The following is a 20996-nucleotide window of genomic DNA, read 5'->3' on the forward strand; positions in this document are numbered from 1 at the left end:
ATCAAAATCCTGTCTAACAGCGCACGCACGCACACATTGACATAATGTACTCAGTGCTCCGGCTGACTGATGTTCAGTCACACATACAGTACCTTTATAAGCAGCCGCTCTGCTCTCTGGACTCTACCCACACATGCACACAGGTATACAGGAATGCAGACATTAGATACACACAGCCTGTCAGCTATTTCTGGGACAGTCGCAAAATAATATGTTTTCGTAAGGTCAGCAGCAAGGATGCAGTTTCCAAACATGATCTCGGCCTCTCTAGACGCTGAAATATCTTTAAAGTTAAGTGACAGCAGAGGAAGAAGTGCAGACGGAGAGGCTGAGGCAGAGAATCACACCTCTATCTGACTTAAACCTCTGAAAGGGGAAACGTTTTCAGGTTGACTTCAAATATGAGAGGTTTAATATACAATATTGGAAATCTTTCATGAGAGACCTGGAAGAGCAAGGGGTGATTCACACGAATGTAAAAGGCCAACTGATTAGCCATAATCAGTGACCGATCAACAAGCCTGTGATAATATGGCTCTCTTTAGCTTGTGTGTAGCTAACTGCATGTAGCAACATGACACATAAATCAGTAGAAATCAGTGTAAAATCTAATGCTTGTCTATGGTTTCTTTATATTTTCTAATCCCACAGTAGTAGCTGGTACTCTGCTGGGGTCTGCCAGAGCAACTGCACGCTTGATTTATATAGCGCCACCTACCTGCAGCAAAGCTAATCGCTACCTGAGCACGGAAAGGACAACACTGCTGTGCATGTGCAACTCTGCACTCAGCAGGAGACACGAGGGACAGTTTATTTATCTGTCACTGCAGCATGAAGACAAACTAATGTATACCGAGCACAGCTGAACTCATACACACAGTGATGCAGTCCATGGATATAAGAGGGACGGGTAAAAACGAATAAAGGCTCAGGCACACTAGGGTAAAAGAAGACCCACTCCGTGCAGCTTGGAAAAACGGGTGGCTTTTTGGAGTCGGTGACTGATTGCGAGTGGTTGCAGCAGCCGCTTTTGATTACAAGGCAACTGCTCGGGTCACAGATTAGAGAAGGATTCAGATTCAAATCATACAACCAGGTTAACATCGATGAGCGTGTCTCGTCTACGACGCGCCTCTGTGACTCGGTTCAACTGGTTTTACTCCCATATGAAAGCGAGGGATCTGAGCACCTGTGCTGCCGTCCTGCAACAACTACGTCACAATTTCTGGAGGAATTTCTGAATCTCAGCTCTACGAGGTCCTGGCTGGATGCAACACGTGCAATATTGTGCAGCTTCGTTGCAGTAATTCACTGTCTTATCACACACAGACTGCATCTAACTGCCACTTTGAGCCCCAGCCAACTTCACTGCACACAGTCACAATAACGTTGGCTGCGCTGCGATGTCCAAACCCTGCTGTGACTCTTAATCCCTGCTTTTCAATGTGTGACGGAACTGACCAGAAACAGCAGGTTAATTAACAGCTGGGGCTTCTGTTTTTTTACTTTATCTGCTCAAAACACTAGAAACTGATCATTTATGTTTCTTTAAAAAAATGTAGATGTATGTAGCAATTCTTTACTTAACAGGTTGGACCAATTTCCAGATGTATTTTTATCACATGAGTCACTGTAAGGTTTCTCAAAAGCCCCAGGTCCTCGCTGTAGTTCGTCTGATGCAGTAATCCGTCAAACGGTCTTGGGATCGTTACCACGCTGAAAGCTGGAACACTGTTGGAGCCATTCCCATGAAAAGTATCTCGCAGCCTCTTACAAACATGATGCGTACGTGTAAAATTGGCGCAGTATTTACGGATTACGGCGCATGTGTGCGAGTGCAAACGGAGATGGGGTGTACTGTATGTGAGTGAGTGTGTGTCCAGTTTCCCAAGGCTTTTTCAGATACCACAGCCAGACCTCAAAACTATCATCACTGTTCTCGCCTCCATCTGCCAAAGTCATCACCCACACACACACACACACACACACACACACACACACACACACACACACACACACACACACACACACACACACACACACACACACACACAGAAGAGGTGTGAAATAGCCATCCTGCAGTATTTTAACAGGGGTGGGAGCCCGACTATAAACGCTCTAAACTTCTGTCATTCCACTTAGCTTACCTCGTCTCTCTCGCTCTTTCTCTGACTAACATCCCCCCACGAACATTTGTTGGTCTGCTGAGGTGTCGTAGTCAGAGGCTAGAAGGAGCTACTAACAACTAGTCTGTGTTTTTACTGCCAAAGTTTACACTTTCATTTTCACTTTAAAAAAAAGTTTTATATTTAGAGATGAGGTTATGATACACTGATACCCAGCCTGCTAAAACACATTACTGCAGCGCTGTTCCTCTCGGGAAAGCAATGAGAAAAAATGACACTGAATAAAGTACGTGTGGATGAGTAAGACATCAGACATGAGCGGGAGGGGAGGGAGAAGGTCCCGGGAGGGGAGAGTCTGGGGAAAAATAAAATGTTAAGATAGCGAAGGAGCGAAGAAAGAGGGGAGAATTAAAGCTGAGGCCTTCCTGAAAGAGAAAGCGGCAAATAAAAAATAAGATGCTGAAAACCGGTAGTGACTGATGATAGCCGGAGAATGTAGTTTAGCTGTGATTGTGTTTCACATTGAGGTTAACGTGTTTAAATAGCCAGCGAACAGCTGCGCCTTCGTACATGCTCCCAGCAAATTATACTTTTGCACAACTGCGGCCTTCCAGGGGCAGCAGGATATCTGAGTGAATCAGAAAACACATAATGAGAAATAAATGGAAATAATCTTTCAAGAATTGATGAATATACTCGGGGAGCTGCTATTGTTCTTGCTGTTGGCTAATGTTAGCAATATTTCATGCTGTCCAGGGAGCAAAACAACAAAATGCAGAGTAATATAATAAAGCACAGTTGAGTGTTTATGTTTCCCTGTTTTAAACGTGAGCAAAGTTTTCTGCGGCCAGAAGGAAAACTGAAGTCTAACACTTCAGGTCGCTAATAACACACAAAACTATTTTCTTAAATCTTCTTAAAATTTAATGTGAAATTTCATAGAAAGCTGTAGAAGTGGCCCAACAGCTAGCTCACTAAACCCCCGACACATCGCAGGCTCTCGAAAAGCCTCCGAGCACATGCTGAAGTAACAGCAGTTTGAAGGGGGAGCAGATCGGTTTCCAAGCCTGTACACAGCTTGTTTTCCCAGGGGAAGGGGGAAGGTGAGGTCCTGGCTGAGGCACAGCCCCCAGAGACGAATGGCTTAATTACAGGAAGAGAAAAGAAGGACAGCAGAACACGCAGCAGTGATGTTCATACAAATGAAGGAGAAGATGCTGTACCTCGGTAAGGAGGCATACTGGCGTTCCACCTCTTCATAGCGTGGTGTCAGACGGTGATCTGCCCCTCTGCCCGGCACCTGGCGAACAAAAGCAAACGGGTGGCAAAGCCTTCAGTGACCAAGTCTGGATATCGTTCATGTAAAACTGGCAGGAGTCTTTCCTTACATACAACTAAACTGCGAGTCTAAGCATGTGCAAAGCGCACTTTCTTTGCATGTGTGTGTGTTTGTGACACAGGGGTAATTTAGGATCGACAAAGGCCAGTTATTAGGGATTTAGAGTTTCGGTCTTCTGAGGTTTTCGGGGGGTGGGAGGGAGGTCTCCATCCTAGATTAGGTTACTTCAAAACAGGATGGAGTTGTCTAGCTCATGCACACGCACACACAGTCAAAATCACACACAGTCGCGTCTCATCTCCATACTGGGGAAAAAAAGGAAAAAGCTTAAGTCAAGCTGCTGACAGTTCAATCTCCTGTTTCCTCATCTCACTGGCTCTCTCTGTAACTCGCACATCTCATTTTTTCTTCCGCCACTTATTCCCATTCCTCTATTTTTGCCTGTTAACCACACACACACACACACACACACACACACACACACACACACACACACACACACACACACACACACACACACACACACCTTCAGAGATTATCCCAGTCTATTCTGTGGGTATATTCCAGCTGCCGGGGCGCTCCTAAAACGAGCCGACTAAACCCCAAAAGTCCACACACACACACACACACACACACACACACACACACACGCACGCACGCACGCACACACACGCACACACACACACACGCACGCACACGCACACACACACGCCGGTTATTCATATCTTGTGAGGACATCTTATTGACATAATGCTTTCCCAAGCCCCAAACCATGAAAATGAATGCCTAACCCTGACCCTAAACCAAACCATGACCTAATTGTAACACTGACACTTGAGTCTCAAAAATATATTCAAACTTGTGGGGGACCAGGATTTTGGTCCCCATATGGGCTGTTTGTTCCCACAAGTATAGTAAACTTTCAAGTTTTGGCTCCCACAAAGATATTAACACACACACACACACACACACACACACACACACACACACACACACACACACACACACACACGTTGGTTATTTATATCTTGTGGGGACATTTAGCTGACATAATATTTCCCTAGCCCCTTACCCTAACCATCAGAAATAAATGCCTAACCCTGACCCTTACCCTGAACCTAACCATAACCCAATTGTAACCCTGACACTAAAACCACATTTTGAGTCTCAAAAACGCCTTCAAACTTGTGGGTCCCCATTAGGGCTGTTGGTCCCCACAAGTATAGTAAACTTCCAATTTTTGGTCCCCACAAAGATATGAATACACACTCACACACAACCATATGCACTTGGTCTCCGTCAGCAGCCTGGATGCTGTTGTGTGAGGTAAGAAAGCGTTTAGCATTAATAAAAAGAAGGAGCTCCTCCTGTGTGTGTAATGTTGAACATGTCGTCTAAATCACCTTCACCCCTGTAAAATTCAGCTTTTGTGAATAATTCACATTTCCAGTGGATAAAATTGCGTAACCCGTAACCATTACTGCGCCGCTGACGAGACATTACTGTACATCATGTGCACATTTTGAAGCCATAATATTTTGTTACAGTAGGGTGTACAGCCCGTTCCCACACAGTGAAAGAACGAATAAGAGGCTTTATACCAAAAACAGCATAACAGAATGAGGGTGAATTAAATGTGTACGTCCCAAGTGATGGAGACAAAAGGTTTTATAGAAAACTAGGTTCTTCTTTTCTCCTCGTGGAGCCCAGAATTAGATATTACAGACCGCAGCCTTTTCTTCTTTTTCTCTGCCTCTCTTCTTTCTGCATTCCAGGGAATGATGCCAGAAGGCATATAAAACAGATTTGCTGGCCCGGCTTTCTTTTTGAACACCTGTCTTTATAGCTTCAATATCTCAGGTAGAGAGACAGCGGGATATTAAGAGGGAATAGAGAGGTGGAGCAAAAGAATGAAAAGGCATTAGGAGGAGAAGAAAGGTGGAAAGAGAGATAGAGCGAATGAGAAGTAAATGAGTTAGAGAGTAGGCAAGTGTGATATAGAGAGGGGGAGTGATATTATGAAGCCATTGAGCGGTGGCGAAAGGGGAGGGGGCCGAGATGAGAGGTGAATTATAAAACAAGGGAGCGAATGGGGTGAAGATGAGGGCGACAGACTGGAGAGGTGAAAGGGATATTAAAGACACGATTTAAACAAGACGTTAAAGAGGAAACTAGAGACAGGTGAGGGTGAAACACTGCATCAGCTCCTGGAGGCTGAGGTGAGAGATGAGTAAGGGAGAGGAAAAAGGGCACGGTCATGGAGTGGAAGCAAACTTCTACAAAGGTGGTATTATTACTGTTATTATTATTATTTATAAATCAAATGAAAACACCAGAGTGTCCATCTCCCAGTGCCAGAGTATAACTGGCCACAGTGTTGAATTAGAAAATAACTCTAATATCCATTAAAGACAACAGGCTGAGCTCCATTCACCAAGCTGTCTGCTGGGCTTCAGTCACTCACGCAGCAGAGTCAAAGCTTCCTAACTTCATCTATTTCAGGTGAGCTGGATGCTGAGACTGCGTTTGCTGTCTGCACCATCTTCTTTTCTCCTTTAATGCAGTTACTGGATGAATGATATGGTGTGCTGTGAGGTTCATTCTACAAATGGCCCATGTGAGAACTCTGTGCTCCACTTTTGGAGAATCAACTTCCTTTACTTTACTTATCTGTAATTAGCAACCCAGCCACAAACACATGGTGCACTCCCAGTGCCGGTCCCAAGCTGGAGTTGTGTCACCCAGAGTGAAATCTTTGCCAAATCAAACATGTGGATCATAAAGAACGACACTTCAATACCAGATAGGTCAGGACCCGGGTTAACAACGACCACTTCTGGTGCTGTGAGCCAAACGAGTGCCGGAGGAAACGCTGCTACTGTGGACTGAAGTTAACAGAAGAGAAAAAAGGAAGATGTGGTGGGAGTGAGTGAGAAGGAAAAGCAGGAGGTTGGAGATGAGAGTGGATGATGAAGATGGAGCTGCCAGGCTGGAGGAAAACATCACAGAGGAGGACAAGGAGCGGGTTGGCGTGACAGGAAGACAGACTGAGGTGGAGGCAGATCTGCTGTGGCGACCTCTAAAGGGAGGTCACCACAGCAGATCGGCTGAAAGAGGAAGACTAATCTCTAATTAGCATGCATGTGTGAACCAATACAGTCTATGGATGCAGCCGTAGCAACCAGGTACCGCGGTCACCTGTGCCATGCATGAAAGATGCTGCCTCGATTGCAAAGAGGCGCGACTACTCTTCACCAAAACTGTGAAAAATGCAATAAATAAAAAAGCAAACTTGGCCGTTTACTGTTCTCCTTTTTAAGCTGTTGTTGAATTTGTGACCTTTTATTACAAATTAAAAGCTTCGCCTTGAAACTGTAACCAACACATTTCAGCCGTGTCTTTGATACAAACTACGGGTAACCGTGGCAACTGTGTAGCAACTACAGTAATCATAAGGAGGGTCGCCCGCTGGTCTCCGGGCCTGTGTGGCTGAGGGAGGAGGTGGAAAGCTACCAAAATATGCTTATAACAGCAAATCTGACAGAGAAAGAAGAGCCCGGAGTTAGTTTGTGAACTGACTCACTGGAAAAGACTAAAGCTGTCAGTATTAGTGTGTCTGTAACTGTAAGACACAGAAAGCTAGACGTTAGTAGACAACTGTGACAAGACTGCAGGGCAAACACTACGACAGCTGAGGTAGTGTAACACACTGTACACACCTCTATTCCCCCCCCACACACACACACAACGTTTTCCACACACAAACAAAACATGCACAATCTTTCTCTTCCAGCACAGCTTCTGTGTAATGTAATCTCTCACATGCACGCAGCCAAACACACACCCTTCCTTCCTCTGAAGGAGCGCGCACACATTTAAACACACTCCCTCTCACTCGTGGAGGGCTGTGGCAGGAGTGGAGCGCACTGGTTGGGGTAATGGTCTAGCGAAAAACCATTTCACGGCATAGCGAGCAGAGGAGAGGCAGAGAGGAGTGCGCGGAAATCAAGCAGAAGAGACTGATACAGAAGGGAGAGGGAGAAGACACACACACACACACACACACACACACACACACACACACACTGAGAGAGAGACAAGGGCTCATCTCTCTCTTTTTAACAGACCCTTCAATCTACCCATAAAACACACCACCCAATCACTTTCAGCACTGACACACCCTCACAGACTTGTTCCTTCTATCTCCCTTTTCCACACACACACACACACACACACACACACACACACACACACACACACACACACACACACACACACACACACACCATCTCTTTACTCGAGCTGTCTCGAGGATTTCAGAGGGATTTAGATCGACGTGGAGTATTTGGTAGATGCATCTGCTTAAACGAGTCCACTTAGTCCAAATGTGAAGTGTCTCTTTCTTCCCCCTCGTGTTATCTTCTTCTAAACTCCTTCATCACCGGCCCCACATCAGACTTTTTACAACCCCCCCCCCATCCGTGCTCACCATTCCCTCCCTGTCCACACCTCATCTTTCATTAACTGTTCCCCTTAAGTGAAATAAAGTGGACCTGTGAGTACAGATAGATCCCATCCAAACTCTTAAGCTCTTTCCTCCTACTGCAGCCTACATCTGGCTCCTACTCTTTTTATAATACAGCCATCATTTCTCAACTTATCAACTCTTTTCTTCTAACTTGAAACCTGCTTTTGCTAGAACGTGTCTGTATCTGGAGCCACATGTCTTTCTTTAACTTCCACTGTCATTTTCTCCTTCTGTAAATCAATAGACAAAGATTTTACTCCCTTTTTGTCTTCTGTCCACTCCCCACTCTGACTCCCACCCCTGCAGAAATCGATGAATAAGGGAGGCTGGTTCTAATCCGTATCAGTCATATCGTTCTGCTCAGCCAGCACTTTCGGCTGACTCAATTAAAACACAGCTCTCTGTGCCTCCTCTCTCTGTCACAGCCGCTAAGCCTAGTGCGTGCACACATCTGTATGTTGGAGTGTCTGTGAGAGAGCTATCCCCCTGATGTGCATCATGCCATGTTAATGACGTCTCTGGTGAATTCACGCATTAAAAATGTGTCTGAACTTAAACTCCTGTTTTCACTGTTTACACATCAGCTTTTTAATGAGGAAACATAACACGAGCCAGAGATTCCCACAACACTCCCATCACGACACAAAATGTTCAACGATTACCTTCTTTCTGTCTTCCTTTGTTCATACTTAAGACCAGGATCTGCTATTATTCTGTGAGTTAGCCAAACTAGAAAAACCCTTCTTGGCTGGTATTTAGTACATGTGCTAACCTGTGCCTGGACTAACAGCTAGTGAGACTGCCTCACTGCCTGTCCATATGGCATTTCTGGGTTTGGAGAAAATCTTTGGAAAATACTGCATAAGCTCATCTGACAAGCCTACAGCGTCCCTGAAGTCTACGTCCAATGGGTCCAACTGTTCTACCGCAATGTCAGCAGCCTCATACAGACCCAGCAGGGGCCTCTTGCACCATCCACATTGGGATCCATCATGGATCAGCCCTTTTACCACTGCACTCCATGCACCGCTTGTACCCAGGAACAGGCGACCGCCAGCTGCCCCATCAAGAGTTCAAATATCTTAGATGGAGTTCCAGAAATATGAGCAGCACCATCAAGTCAAGTCAGCTCAATGTCCACTCGCCCAAAGTCAAAGATTTACAAAATCTCCACAGAGCTGAGTGCTGGCCAGCAGCAGGGAAGCTGGCTCTCCACTCGATGGAAATACACCGCGCTGCACCATTTGCAGATAAGATGCACGAATGAACGCCACCCAGAAGAAGGCGCTAATCGTTGGAAGCCGTGCAGACGGATGTGCAGCGGACCCTGTGTTTACCTGGGATCAGCTGTAGCCAGATTCAGCTGTCAATGAGAAAACTTGGGCATCCCTTTAAGCAGGATCAACTGGAAATGAATGCGATTAAAAACATGTTACCTTTCCCTCAAAAAATATGGTATCCATACAAAGCCAACAACACTCGGCTCACTTTTTGAAATCTTTTAGGATCCCTCCAGCTTTCGCTCAGGTGTGATGGTGTTATTTCCAGCACGACATGACTAAATATATCCATTAGTTTGCACAGAGGAGGACACAATCACACATCATGTCCTCTGTAATTTATGCTTCTGATTTTTAAATAGCACCCTACACAAAGACATCTTTTTAAAAAATAATCTTTGCATCAGTCTGTAATTTTTTTCTTTTCCATTTTCTTTTGAAACTCAAATTAAATCGAGTTCGTTCCGTGCCATTCCCGGCTCCGTGTAATGACCTGTGATTGCCACCCACCATCACTCGGGTGGTAAAATGGGCCGTTCGCCTTTCCTCCCTCCACCCTCTATCCATCCACGCATGCTTCCCTCTGTTCATTCAGAGCTGTTCTCCATCACACCATTCCCGGTTTTTATTTATTCAGTAAATCTCCATTTGTTCATTTAATACTGTATACCGTCCTCCCTCCGTCCATTTACCCGTCCATTCATTCTAGAGAAAGCAGTAATTGCGGCTGCTGGCAAAAAGCCATCCGTTTTCTCAGGCTAATTACTACAGCCTCTTAACAAAGTAGCACTAAAGGAAAGAGTCGACAAGCACACTCACGAGACCGCGCCTGTTCACATTCACAGGCAAGTGAATGCGAGCAGGCGTGCACACGCACAAATAAGTATTCAAATTAGGTCCTGGCGTAGTTCATCATTCTTCTAATATGTTGACCTCACAGGAGACACTGCACAGAGCCAGAGTCAGCTGCATTAAAGCAAATCGTATTCAAACGGCACGAAATGTTCTCTGAAGACTGGCTGAGCTTATAGCTCTTAACCTGGATTACTTTGGATATTAAAGAGACATTTGTGGAAATGTCCTGATTTGGTTACACTTCTAAGAAATAAACAGCAAACACACATCCCAGCTGCGATCCGGCTCAGACTGCAGACTGCATGTTAAGCCATCGATTAGGGACTCGTGACCAGTGTTGGTCAAGTTACTTGAAAAAAGTAATCAGTAACTAATTACTGATTACTTCCCCAAAAAAGTAATCCCGTTACTTTACTGATTACTTATTTTCAAAAGTAATTAGTTACTTAGTTACTTTTTAAAAACACGATTTACAACCTGAATAGGTGATAAAGCGATAGATCTTTCAGCCCAATTCTACTTTTTCTGCATAATCCATCATACAAAATGTAATCAAATGGAAAAGTCTCTTTTTAAAACTTGTTTTATTAGTTTTAATCTTTTAACTTTATGCATCAAGCAAAAATTTAACTATCTGCAACATTCTCTGACTGGAAGAAATTAGTTTAACATGTAAACCTATTTTCTGCACATTCCAGCACATAAAATAAAATATTTTTTGTGTTTACACTCAGTCTTTCAAATAGATGCAAGTAAAACACAGCAGAAAATAAATAAAGTCAAAGACTCAGCGGTCCTGTTGCTCTATTTTCACCTGTAAAGCAGGAGTGGGGCAGGCGGAGGTTTACCCTGGTGCAGGTGTGCCGCGGTCAGTGGAAGAATCCGTGAGTTTCTCTGTGAGGTTCCCATTACGTCGTAGCTACTCGGTGCTTGTTTGGAAGTTTAGGGTTTTTTTCGCTGTAAAAAGAAGTTTTCTTCCCACGCACAGCGGACACTAATGTTTTTGTCACTTTTTATGGAATCAAACTCAAAGTAAGGTCAGTACTTCCACGCTTTAAACGCTGCACGCTCATACTCTCTCTGCACTCGATATATGATCCATTGTTGATCTGCACACAGCTGTTGTCACGAACGTCGCACTCGCTTACGTCACTGTCATGAGACACTTTTTTCTTTCTGTCTGACTCTAATGGGGACCAAACTTTATATCATGAACATCACGCTGTGTTCAATTAGTCTTAAAACCAGCGACTGAGTGTTTAAGAAGCAGAATGCAAATTCTGCTGAGTCACTGCTATTGATCACCAGCCGCAGGAAGCCTCCTGCAGACGCACACTGGTCACTTTGTGTTATTGGGCTGTAAAATCTCGCCGGACTTTGCAGGGTGTGAGCGACAGCCGAAAGCGAGAGGGTGACAGACAACAAATCTGAAAGTCTCAGACTCAACTGCAACCAAGGCGGAGGAAGATAGCGAGAGAATAAAATAATCAGGGCAAATGCGCTTATTTGTTTACAACACCAAAGACGCGCCAAGCATCTTTATTCTCAGACCTCTTCCTACTGAAATGTCAGCAATGCACTAGAATAAAGCGCTAAGAATTAAGACTGGAGCACAGTTAAATGTCACAGCGCTGTTGAGCCTCTGGTACAATTAAGACACAGAAGGTCAATTTTCCCCAAAGCTCACAGCTTAGAGCGCCTTCGCCAATACAGCTATTAATACTACTTAATGCAAATCATCCCGTTTATGTGGTGTAGGTGCATAAACGGGATGGAGGAGACGGCATTTGATTTGCGCGCGTGTTTGTATGCATATCAGTACTTAGACCCATCAATCACATTAAAACCTCTTCTCGTTAAATGGCATTTAAAAGTTATCAAGCTGGTGGCATCCCAGCAAACTTTCAGCAGGCACAAAGCAACACGCACACGAACGCACAGGCAGACAGGGCACAAATACAACTCCTGCCAACACTGACGGGAACCTACAAAGAAGTGGTCTTTCATAGACATGAATTATTGGATTTTAGTTCTGGTACAGTTTATGATGGCGGGACGTAATCAACCGTCTCCCCAAACAGATCAAAACCTTACCCAGCTTATAATTTGCCCATCCTTCAAATTCATCTTCATGTGCACTTCTGGACCAAGCTGCTACTTTCTGGTTACCTCATGCAGGACTCTGCCCTGGACGTTCTCCAGTGTGTGAAAGGTGTGATGAGAGGAGATTGTGTTGGTGTAACTCATTCACTCGCTTTTTAATTGGACAGCTGTTTTTCCTGAACAGGAAATGAGTCCACGTTATGTATTTTTGTAAAGAATAGAGTAAGAATGCACACAGACAAAAACACACACCTGCACAAACTTAATGACAAGAAGAAAAAAAGAAACTGAAATAGGAGCTTTTTCAGTTCAACATGCAGCTATTTCTGTGGGTTTGTGTGTATTTAGGAGAAGAAGCCGAGGAAAGTGAGGATGGATACAGAAGAGAGCGAGAGAAGGGAAGCAGTGTGTGTGTGTGTGTGTGTGTGTGTGTGATGGAGAGAGATGAGGATAAATAAATGATAGTAAGAGGGAAGGTAAGGCGATAGCAGAGAGGATAGGATTAGTCTCTGCTGCAGAGCCTTTGGAGAAATTCACATAAAACACTCACATACACAGAATATTCATGCGTGTGTGTGTGTGTGTGTGTGTGTGTGTGTGTGTGTGTGTGTGTGTGTGTGTGTGTGTGTGTACCATACGCGTGCACACCCATGCAATGAAATAGATACATACTATATATACTTTAATAAAAAAATAATAGCTAGAAGTGCCACACACATTTATCCTGTCCTTAGTGTTCTTAACAGTTAAGCTCGTCCTTGAAAGTGCAAGGTGGGGAGTCGATAAGAGAGCAGAAAGAGAGGAAGGGAGAGTGGAGGGCGATGCCATATACACAGGGACAGAGACAAGGATGAGGAGATGAGGAGCCTACAAAGTTAAGGGAGATAATTTGGTTTCCTTTAAGCCCCCCTCCTTGCCACCCAGATAGAATATCCCTCTACCTCTACTCCCCACTCTCCTGCGTCTCCTCCTCTCTGCTCAAACTTCCCGACTTAAAGAAAGTTCCCCTTTGAGGATTAGCGGGAACAAAGGAAGGTGAATTCCAAGGAAGACTAAGAGAGTGGAAGCACGGGGGAGTGAAAAAAGGTAGGGGTTAAAGGGGAAACAATTTACCTGACGGAGAAGTGCGAATGATGGGAGCGAGGAGAAGCCGGAGACAGTAAAGATGAGAGCGGAGGAAATTTTTACCTGCGCTGCCATTTTTTTACAATGTCAGTGCCTTAGGTAGGAAAATCTCTGCTGGCTGTGTGTTTGTGGATTTTCATATTATTTATTTATTTCTCCATGATATCAGGAGCAAGACTTAGCATAAGAGCATAAGCACATAAGAGCAGCACAGGCATATTTCTGCTGTGTGCGAGAGAGAACCTGAATACAGGGCTGGAAATACGCCTGTGTGTGTGTGTGTGTGTGTGTGTGTGTGTGTGTGTGTGTGTGTGTGTGTGTGTGTGTGTGTGTGTGTGTGTGTGTGTGTGTGTGTGTGTGTGTGTGCGATTATGATTGTGTGACAGTGGCAGCAGGTGGCCACAGTGGCAGGTTAGATGGAGTTGTAATAGGATGAAAGTGGCACTTTTTCTTTCTGCCTCTCGCACACGCTCAGTTCGTCTTTCAGATGATTGGTTCCAGTCGCACGGTGATGGCCATGAAGTCTGTCAGCTCCTTCTGATTTTTCTAATGTTTTTCTTTTTCATTCTAATTCCATGAAAATTCTGACCTCTTCACACTTCCTCTGTCATCGTGCTACATTTCTTTCTCATCGTCTTTGTTTCCCTTTAATTTCTGTTCACATGCCTGCCCATCCATCCAGCCATCCACCCATCCATCCATCGAAACAATAAATTAAAATGTGATGAGATTTTGAGATCTTTTGAAATTAATCACTTTAATCTTTTTAGTTAAAGTGATGAAATCTTTGAAATCCTTAAGCATGAAAGTGTTTCACTGATATGTGTTCATTGTAATCAGGTACTCACAGTTTGCCGTTTTCATACGTGGTCTGTTTATGTGCACATCTGATCTGTATGAGTGAGCACACGCAGACGGGTGAATATGGACAAAGAAGTGTGGAGAATGGGGGCAATATTTGCTTTTGTGCTGGACGACATGCTTGAGATGGAGGCAGGAATCCACTTTTATTTGAGACTGTGGAGCTGAATCCATGAACAGATATGTACGAACAAACAGGCAGAGGAAGGGGTGACTTGTTCTTTCTGAGAGTCTTAGGCATGCAAATTCACATAACTCTTAAGTATTTAAACCTTAAGACCTTTCTGACCTATGACCCCAGAGAACCGTTCTCTTTTCTAAAAGCCAATTTCCTGCAGAAACTGAGTAAGACACAATTTTAAGTCTACTAGAGCTCTGCCCACTTCTCATGGCCTCAGGATTGGGCTCATGAGAGGAGAGGACGATCCTTTATTTTCCAGGCACTTCCCTGGATATTGTCCACTTGAAATTCTTAAAATTCAGACAAAGACATGAAAAACATCACAGAACACTTTTCAATTTGTCTGAAAGCTCCGACCCTGCTGAAAGGTCACATATTACTCTCAGTACAAGAAAAGTCATCCATCAAACAGCAGAAACAGAGACGGCTGTGCAGACTGACCAGGATGTAGCTCGAGTTCAGGTGTAGCTGATGGGGGATGGGCAGAGACAGGACTAGATAAAGTAGGACATGTGGGAAAGATCGAGAAATGTAAGGAGAGAGCGAGACGGGGATTAGAAACCCCCTTAAAGCAGCGACTTAATTTCCTGGCTAATGTGGCTATGATTATCTCCTGGGTGGGAATGGGACTTTTGATGTCTTGGGACCGGACTAATCCTTGGCGGCTAACCTCCACCTCTCATTTCCTCTGGATTAGCTTACTCTGCTACTTAATAAAAAAGTTGAAGGTAGGTCAATATTAACCTGTGTGGGAGGGAAAAGGATTGTGTTTCTCTAACTTTGGAGAAGGGAAAAATGACATTAGTCATTTGTTTGCAATCACCTACAGTGTGTTTATGTTTCCTAAGAGCTCCTGTGACTTTGTGAATAACACGTTCTCTCTGAAGAACATGTGTGGAAGCAGCAGGACGTTACAGTGAAACCTTGAAGGGAGAATAGCAGACCAAGTCAATGATAAATTAGTTGTAAATTAATAAATGAAAACGAGGAGGTCACTCAGATTACGACGAGCATGAAGACACACTGGAATGTTACTGAGTTTACAGTCAGTACTTATGGGGACTGAGCCGTGTTAGGTTTAACCAGGAATAGTCCAAAAACACCAGAACTTTCTTAACCGTGATTCCCGTGGTACACTATGTAAAACGTGTGGTGCAAACACTGTTGTGCACTAAATAACGACTGCTGTGTTTGACATGCTAGCTGCAGAACTTTGAGATGTGTACTCTCCGGCTGGCAACTGGTTGCCGGAGGTTGCTGGGAATTTTGTTGGTGCAAAAACCTCCTTATGATCGTTTCGGTCACATGCAGATTGAAGTGGACAGTCACAGTTTACATAGAATATGCAGACCCCGGCCATTCACTACTCCGGTGTGTTACTTCACAGTGGATGGCGAGTAGTTTGCAGACAAGTTGCAGACAAATCTTCCACACAAACTACAACCGAGCGCTCCAACCTGCTAGCCGCCAAAGCAAACACAAGTTTTTGGTACAGCACCATATACTGTTTGCATCCAAATTCAGTCCAGCAACCTCCAGCAACCACTTGCCAACTTGTTGCTGACTATATAGGTTTCCTTGGTGACCTGTGGTTAGTAGGACAACCCATGCATGGGGCTTTAGCAATCGCAACTTGCTGGGGACAACCCGTTTTTCCCCCTTAATGGCTGGTGGTTGCCAGATAGTTGCAGACTGGTCTCTAGGCCTGTGTGACTGTTAGCTAGCTAACGTCTCCATCTGTACTGATGATGGGCCTTGTGACTGCGACACTACTGATGCTGGGCTATTCCCTTCAGCTCTGCAGCCAAGACGACAAATTTTATCAGTCGGCTTTCTGACTGTTTGACACCGTCTGTTATTGTTGTGGTGTTGTCGTAAAATCAGCTGCACTCTGCAACTAAACACAGTCTTTCAGCCAAGCTACAGCACTAGGGTCATAATCATTCCCTAACCTCTACCATGTACTTTTACTCTATAAACATAACCACAGCATGGCCACAGAGATGGCCATTAAAATAAAAATAAACTTCAATCTGATGAAGGTCCTCACAGCACAGATTTGTTTCATACAAAGACAGTAAAACAGGCCTCCTGTTGCTGGTCTCGACTTGGCATAAGACTAAACAGACACACACACACACACACGCACACATGATTGTGCTTGTCATGGTAACCAGTTGGCTGTAACTCGCAGTCGGACTGATAAATTGGTGAAACTGAAGGTGACTCAGTGCGTCCAACAATTTAGGGCCTCATGATTGAGGGTTATTTGCAAATTCGCACAAGGACTGCGAGGACTTTTACGTAACCAAAAAGCTGCAAATTAACAAAGATTTTTTGTCTTCAGAAAATCTGTTGCCAAATTTTGTCCAACCATCTACTGCAGATCCTTTTTTTCTCATATCAGGCTTTACTCAAGAGAGAAAGCCTCAAGTGTTGCCAGGTTATCATCCGATCTGACCAATGACATGTCACTTGACCCTTCTCTTGGCCAATGCCCTGTCTCCAACAACCGGCTGGGCCCCAGCTGGCCAATTAGCTCGGCTCTTAGTGTGGAGCTCGGCCAATGAAAAGCCCCAGGAGACTTGTGTTCATCTGAACTCACAGATGGGAGGACAGAGAGGAAGAGGGAGTACGGATGAGTGTGTGAGTGTGTGTGAGCGAGAGGGTGTCGGGGTCTTGGCCTGAATTCCCAAACACTATTGAGACATCTTCACTGAAGAGGCTGGCTAGCTTTGAGTTAACAGTTGGAAACAAAGCTCTCCATAAAAGGGACCAATGGGAGAATTTAAAAGCTGATAAAAGAGAGCAAAAGAAAACCCAACGGCTAACCTGCTACGCGCCATATTTATCTTTAATACCTGTGAGTTCTCAGGAAAAGCTAACATGGTTAAAATGTTGCCAATTAAAAAACGTAAGCTTAAGCTTTTAAGCTTACAGTAAAGCTTATTGATATTATGGATGAGTTACACAGCACAGAGGCTCCAACTCGTACTCCTCTCTTTTTGTCGACCTCTGCTACACTTTAAATAGAGAAAAAGGATCTTTAAGCAGTCCATGTTTAACTATAAATTACACCTGATTTAATGAAGAGCTCTTTAAAGTGAAATGAACTGTGAAAAGTATTCAGTGAGAAGGCATAAATGTTACTGAGGTGAAAAAAATATGAGCGAGCTGGATGGAGGTGGCGTGATGTGCAGAGGAGAGGGGGATTTCCTCTGCCTCAGTGCTTCCACTGATTTGGAGGGAAAATTGTAACAGTCTGCCTATTTTTAATCACAAAAAGAAGAAGTGAAACTGTAAAATGTAAAATAACACGTATCGTAGCGTTAAAGTAGCCGACAGGCAGGAAAAGGCCTGTTTATGTCCCTCTCCCTGCTGCCCGGCACTCTTTCAGCTTCTCAGTGTGACTTCAAGTTGACAACCCATCTCTCACTCGCTGCCTCAGCCTCTGCTGTCAGCACTTGAGTCTTTTACCTGTTCTCCTTGTGAAACTCTGACTTTTACTACTGTATGCCCGCTCTCTTCCTCTCCACACATCTCTTGGTATTTGTTATCTATCAAATGACTCACCATATTTCAGCATCAGATATTTCTCTCAGAAGCTCTAAGAAGCTCAAGAGCTGCACGCTGCTTCAGGAATCACACATCAAACACACAAACACACACACACTTTAACTCTGCTTGCTCACAGTTTGACAAAAAGTGCGTACACGGCACGCACACAGGTGCACGTGTGACACGCAGAGGTGTGTATGTCCTCGATAACACAGCTGAGCCAACAACGAAGAAAAAAACGCGCGCGCACGCGAACAAACACACACTCACACACAATTTGGCTATCTGTCCTGTCCATAGTGCAGTGGCCAGTGGTGATAACACTCTCCACTGGACCAAAACCCATCGCTCTTTACACACACGCACCTCGTCCAGGCTCTGTGAGCTGGGCTGCACATTTGCCTGCTGGCATCTTTCTTGAAATCCTCAATGAAAGTTGTGAGAGCAAAGCAGAAAGTTGATAACGCGCCATCAACACACAAGAGCCGCACACGAAATACCTGCACACACGTGCACGAGCATAGAAGAATGTCACCGCCGTACAAACCATGCAAACTGCTCTGTTCCAGCAAAGACGACTTTGCCGCTGCGTTTGCACGCGAGGATCTTATTCTTCATTAAAAATGGGAAATTCCCAAATGTGGGCACGTGTTTGAGCCCACATCTGATTAAAGCACGAGAGCCTACGATGGTGAAGGCGGCGACAAAGGCTACAGCGGGACGTCCCCGTGTGAAAACATTACACTCATTATTTACCTGCTGCTGGTTGTAACAGTTTATTATTCTGTAGATTCTCTTTGTTTTTTCCAACTGTATCAGGATTTCAGGAAAAACATGGAGAAACGTGTCGACATGCTGAGCAGTGAGGCTGCTGTGAATCACTGAAGGTAAATGTTGACTGTGAACTGATTTTGAATACTGTCAGTTGATTGTACGTTGAAGGAAATTTAATGGCTGTGCTTCTATTACAGGTGATGGTTTTGCAAAAATTGGGACAAACATTTTCCAAGACCATAATTTAACTCTGTGGGAGCGCTGCGCCTGCTGCAGATGACCATATAAATATACAGTTACACAGTACTGTACTATTCCATGATTGTTGTCATTGTTTTGCACTTTTTGCTACTATTTATATGCAATTTATTCCTACAATTTTATCTTTTGAACACCTACAGAGCTGCAATGTGCTGCATAACAATGGAAATACAGATGTGTTCTATTGGATTCTACTGTATCCCTACAAATCAGTTTTTTAGTGATTACACGTAAGAAAATGAGACAATGCATAATTGGCTCTGTTTAATATTGTGTGTTAAAAAGAACTAATTTTATTTCATTTTACTAGCAAAAACCTGTCTTACAGGTGGTTTTTATCAGCCCTGTGATAATATATGCAAAAATCCAAAGAACTGGTATTTATAATAAATCTGTTTTAAAAACATAGATGTTCATAATTCCTGGATGCGCTCATACTAAGTTTTGTTGTGATTGGCCCACCCGTTCAGGAGGAAATCATTACATCATTATAGTTAGAGGTTGAAAGAACAGCGCCACAAACACAGACTTGCAGTGTTTTGTTCCTCTGAGGCTGAGAACGCCACAGCTTATGGTCGTACCACCCTGACCACGCCCGATCTCGTCTGAGCTCAGATGCTAAGCAGGGTGCAGCCGGTTAGGAGTTGGATGGGAGAGTGCCTGGGAATACCAGGAGGCAGAGCGGGTCATTCAGTCTAAGTATCCCGAGTGTGAATGTGTACGACTGTTTAACAGGAAGCACTTAGGTGTAGAAAAAAAGTGCTTGTGTGAATTAGAGATGCATGTTCGAGTAGAGCAGAAAAGCTCTACATAAGAACCATTTACCATTCAACACAACCAGTTCTGGACTTCTTTCCAGTCTGGCAGGTACACACTGTGACACCACTCATGCACATCTACTGATAACTTAAATTTGCTGCTTTATCTTTGCTGCACGTCTCTGAACGACGCATGAATATTCTCTCCTCATAAACATTTCCAAAGTGCACTCACAGCACACAGTAACTTTATATTGTCACAGTCAGCAGATGCAGACTGTGAGAGCAGAGGACTGTGGTGGATAAAAGATACAAAACAGAGGGCGACAGCTGACTGTCAAAATAAAACAGGAAGTGCAGAGACGCAGAGCTAAGACACACAGCCAGGGAGAACACACATGACAGATGGACTAACACACGGGGAAACATGTAACCACGCGGCGACGAGGGCAATCTAATAATAATAATACAGAATAACCTCAGGACTAACTAAATGAACTTAAACCTAAACCATAATACAAAATGACATCAAAATACAAGAAAGCTCAGACGAACCAGGACCCTGATGATTCCACTGAGACCACGACACGGTGCTTCCTCCCTCAGCTCATCTTACCAAACGACACAAACCAGTGTGGTCATCATGAGAAATGATGGCTTCTGCTGTTTAAACTCAGAACTGCACGACAAACACCACAAATGACGCTTGTAACATTTGTTGTGAGTTATTTCCATGTTTCCACGGCTACTGGCAGCAGCGCTGTAAACTTTGATCGTGGTGCTGGATGCTATACGGAGGATTAATACGTGACGTTAAAGCTTCTGTGGCGTTTCGATGCTGAAGACTCAGGAACAAACAAATTAGAGGAAGTCATGCGGGGGCTCGAAACCAAAGAGTCCCCAATCCTATTTGGTCTTCACCCAAACTTTCTGAGGCCAGACTGTAGGGAAATCATGCGTGTTCAAAAACAGATAATAAGTCATGACATGTTGACTCATTCTGCCCTGCTGGCAGCCCGAACACACAAACCACACAAGTCAGAGAGAGTCTGTGTTCAAGAGAAAATGTGTGCGTTCACACGAGCTTCCACACTTCTCAGTTAATGTGAGAGCGCCAGTCCATCCTCGCGATCCCTGCGCCTGTGTCTGCTCTGGCATATGTGTCTGATGTATGTCTGCATTCTTGTATTGTGTGTCTGTGTGTGTCTAATGGATGTTCAGCAGTCATCAGACCAGTCAGGCACCAG

At 44.3% G+C, this 20996-nt stretch overlaps 1 protein-coding gene and 1 long non-coding RNA gene across 4 annotated transcripts in view; one reads left to right on the plus strand and one right to left on the minus strand.

Moving 5' to 3' along the window:
- LOC146651637 (partitioning defective 3 homolog B-like) overlaps nt 1-20996 on the minus strand; it is a 235087-nt gene that overhangs the window by 18238 nt on the left and 195853 nt on the right. For 2 of the 3 annotated variants that reach the window (XM_085383729.1, XM_085383728.1), the window contains exon 23: nt 3350-3426. The exons of the other annotated variant lie outside the window; for it this stretch is intronic. In XM_085383729.1, the coding sequence (XP_085239855.1) occupies nt 3350-3426 (77 nt within the window). The remainder of the gene's footprint in view (nt 1-3349; nt 3427-20996) is intronic. 3 annotated transcript variants of the gene reach the window in all.
- On the plus strand, nt 10960-19344 carry LOC146651638 (uncharacterized). Its single transcript, XR_014907993.1, has 3 exons — nt 10960-11165; nt 18776-18843; nt 18928-19344. It is a non-coding gene; the product is annotated as an uncharacterized LOC146651638 (long non-coding RNA).

The sequence above is a fragment of the Rhamphochromis longiceps genome, linkage group LG16, assembly GCF_057381845.1.
Source record: "Rhamphochromis longiceps isolate RC_006_pf linkage group LG16, R_longiceps_female_GT1.1, whole genome shotgun sequence".
Taxonomy (NCBI): Eukaryota; Metazoa; Chordata; class Actinopteri; order Cichliformes; family Cichlidae; genus Rhamphochromis; species Rhamphochromis longiceps.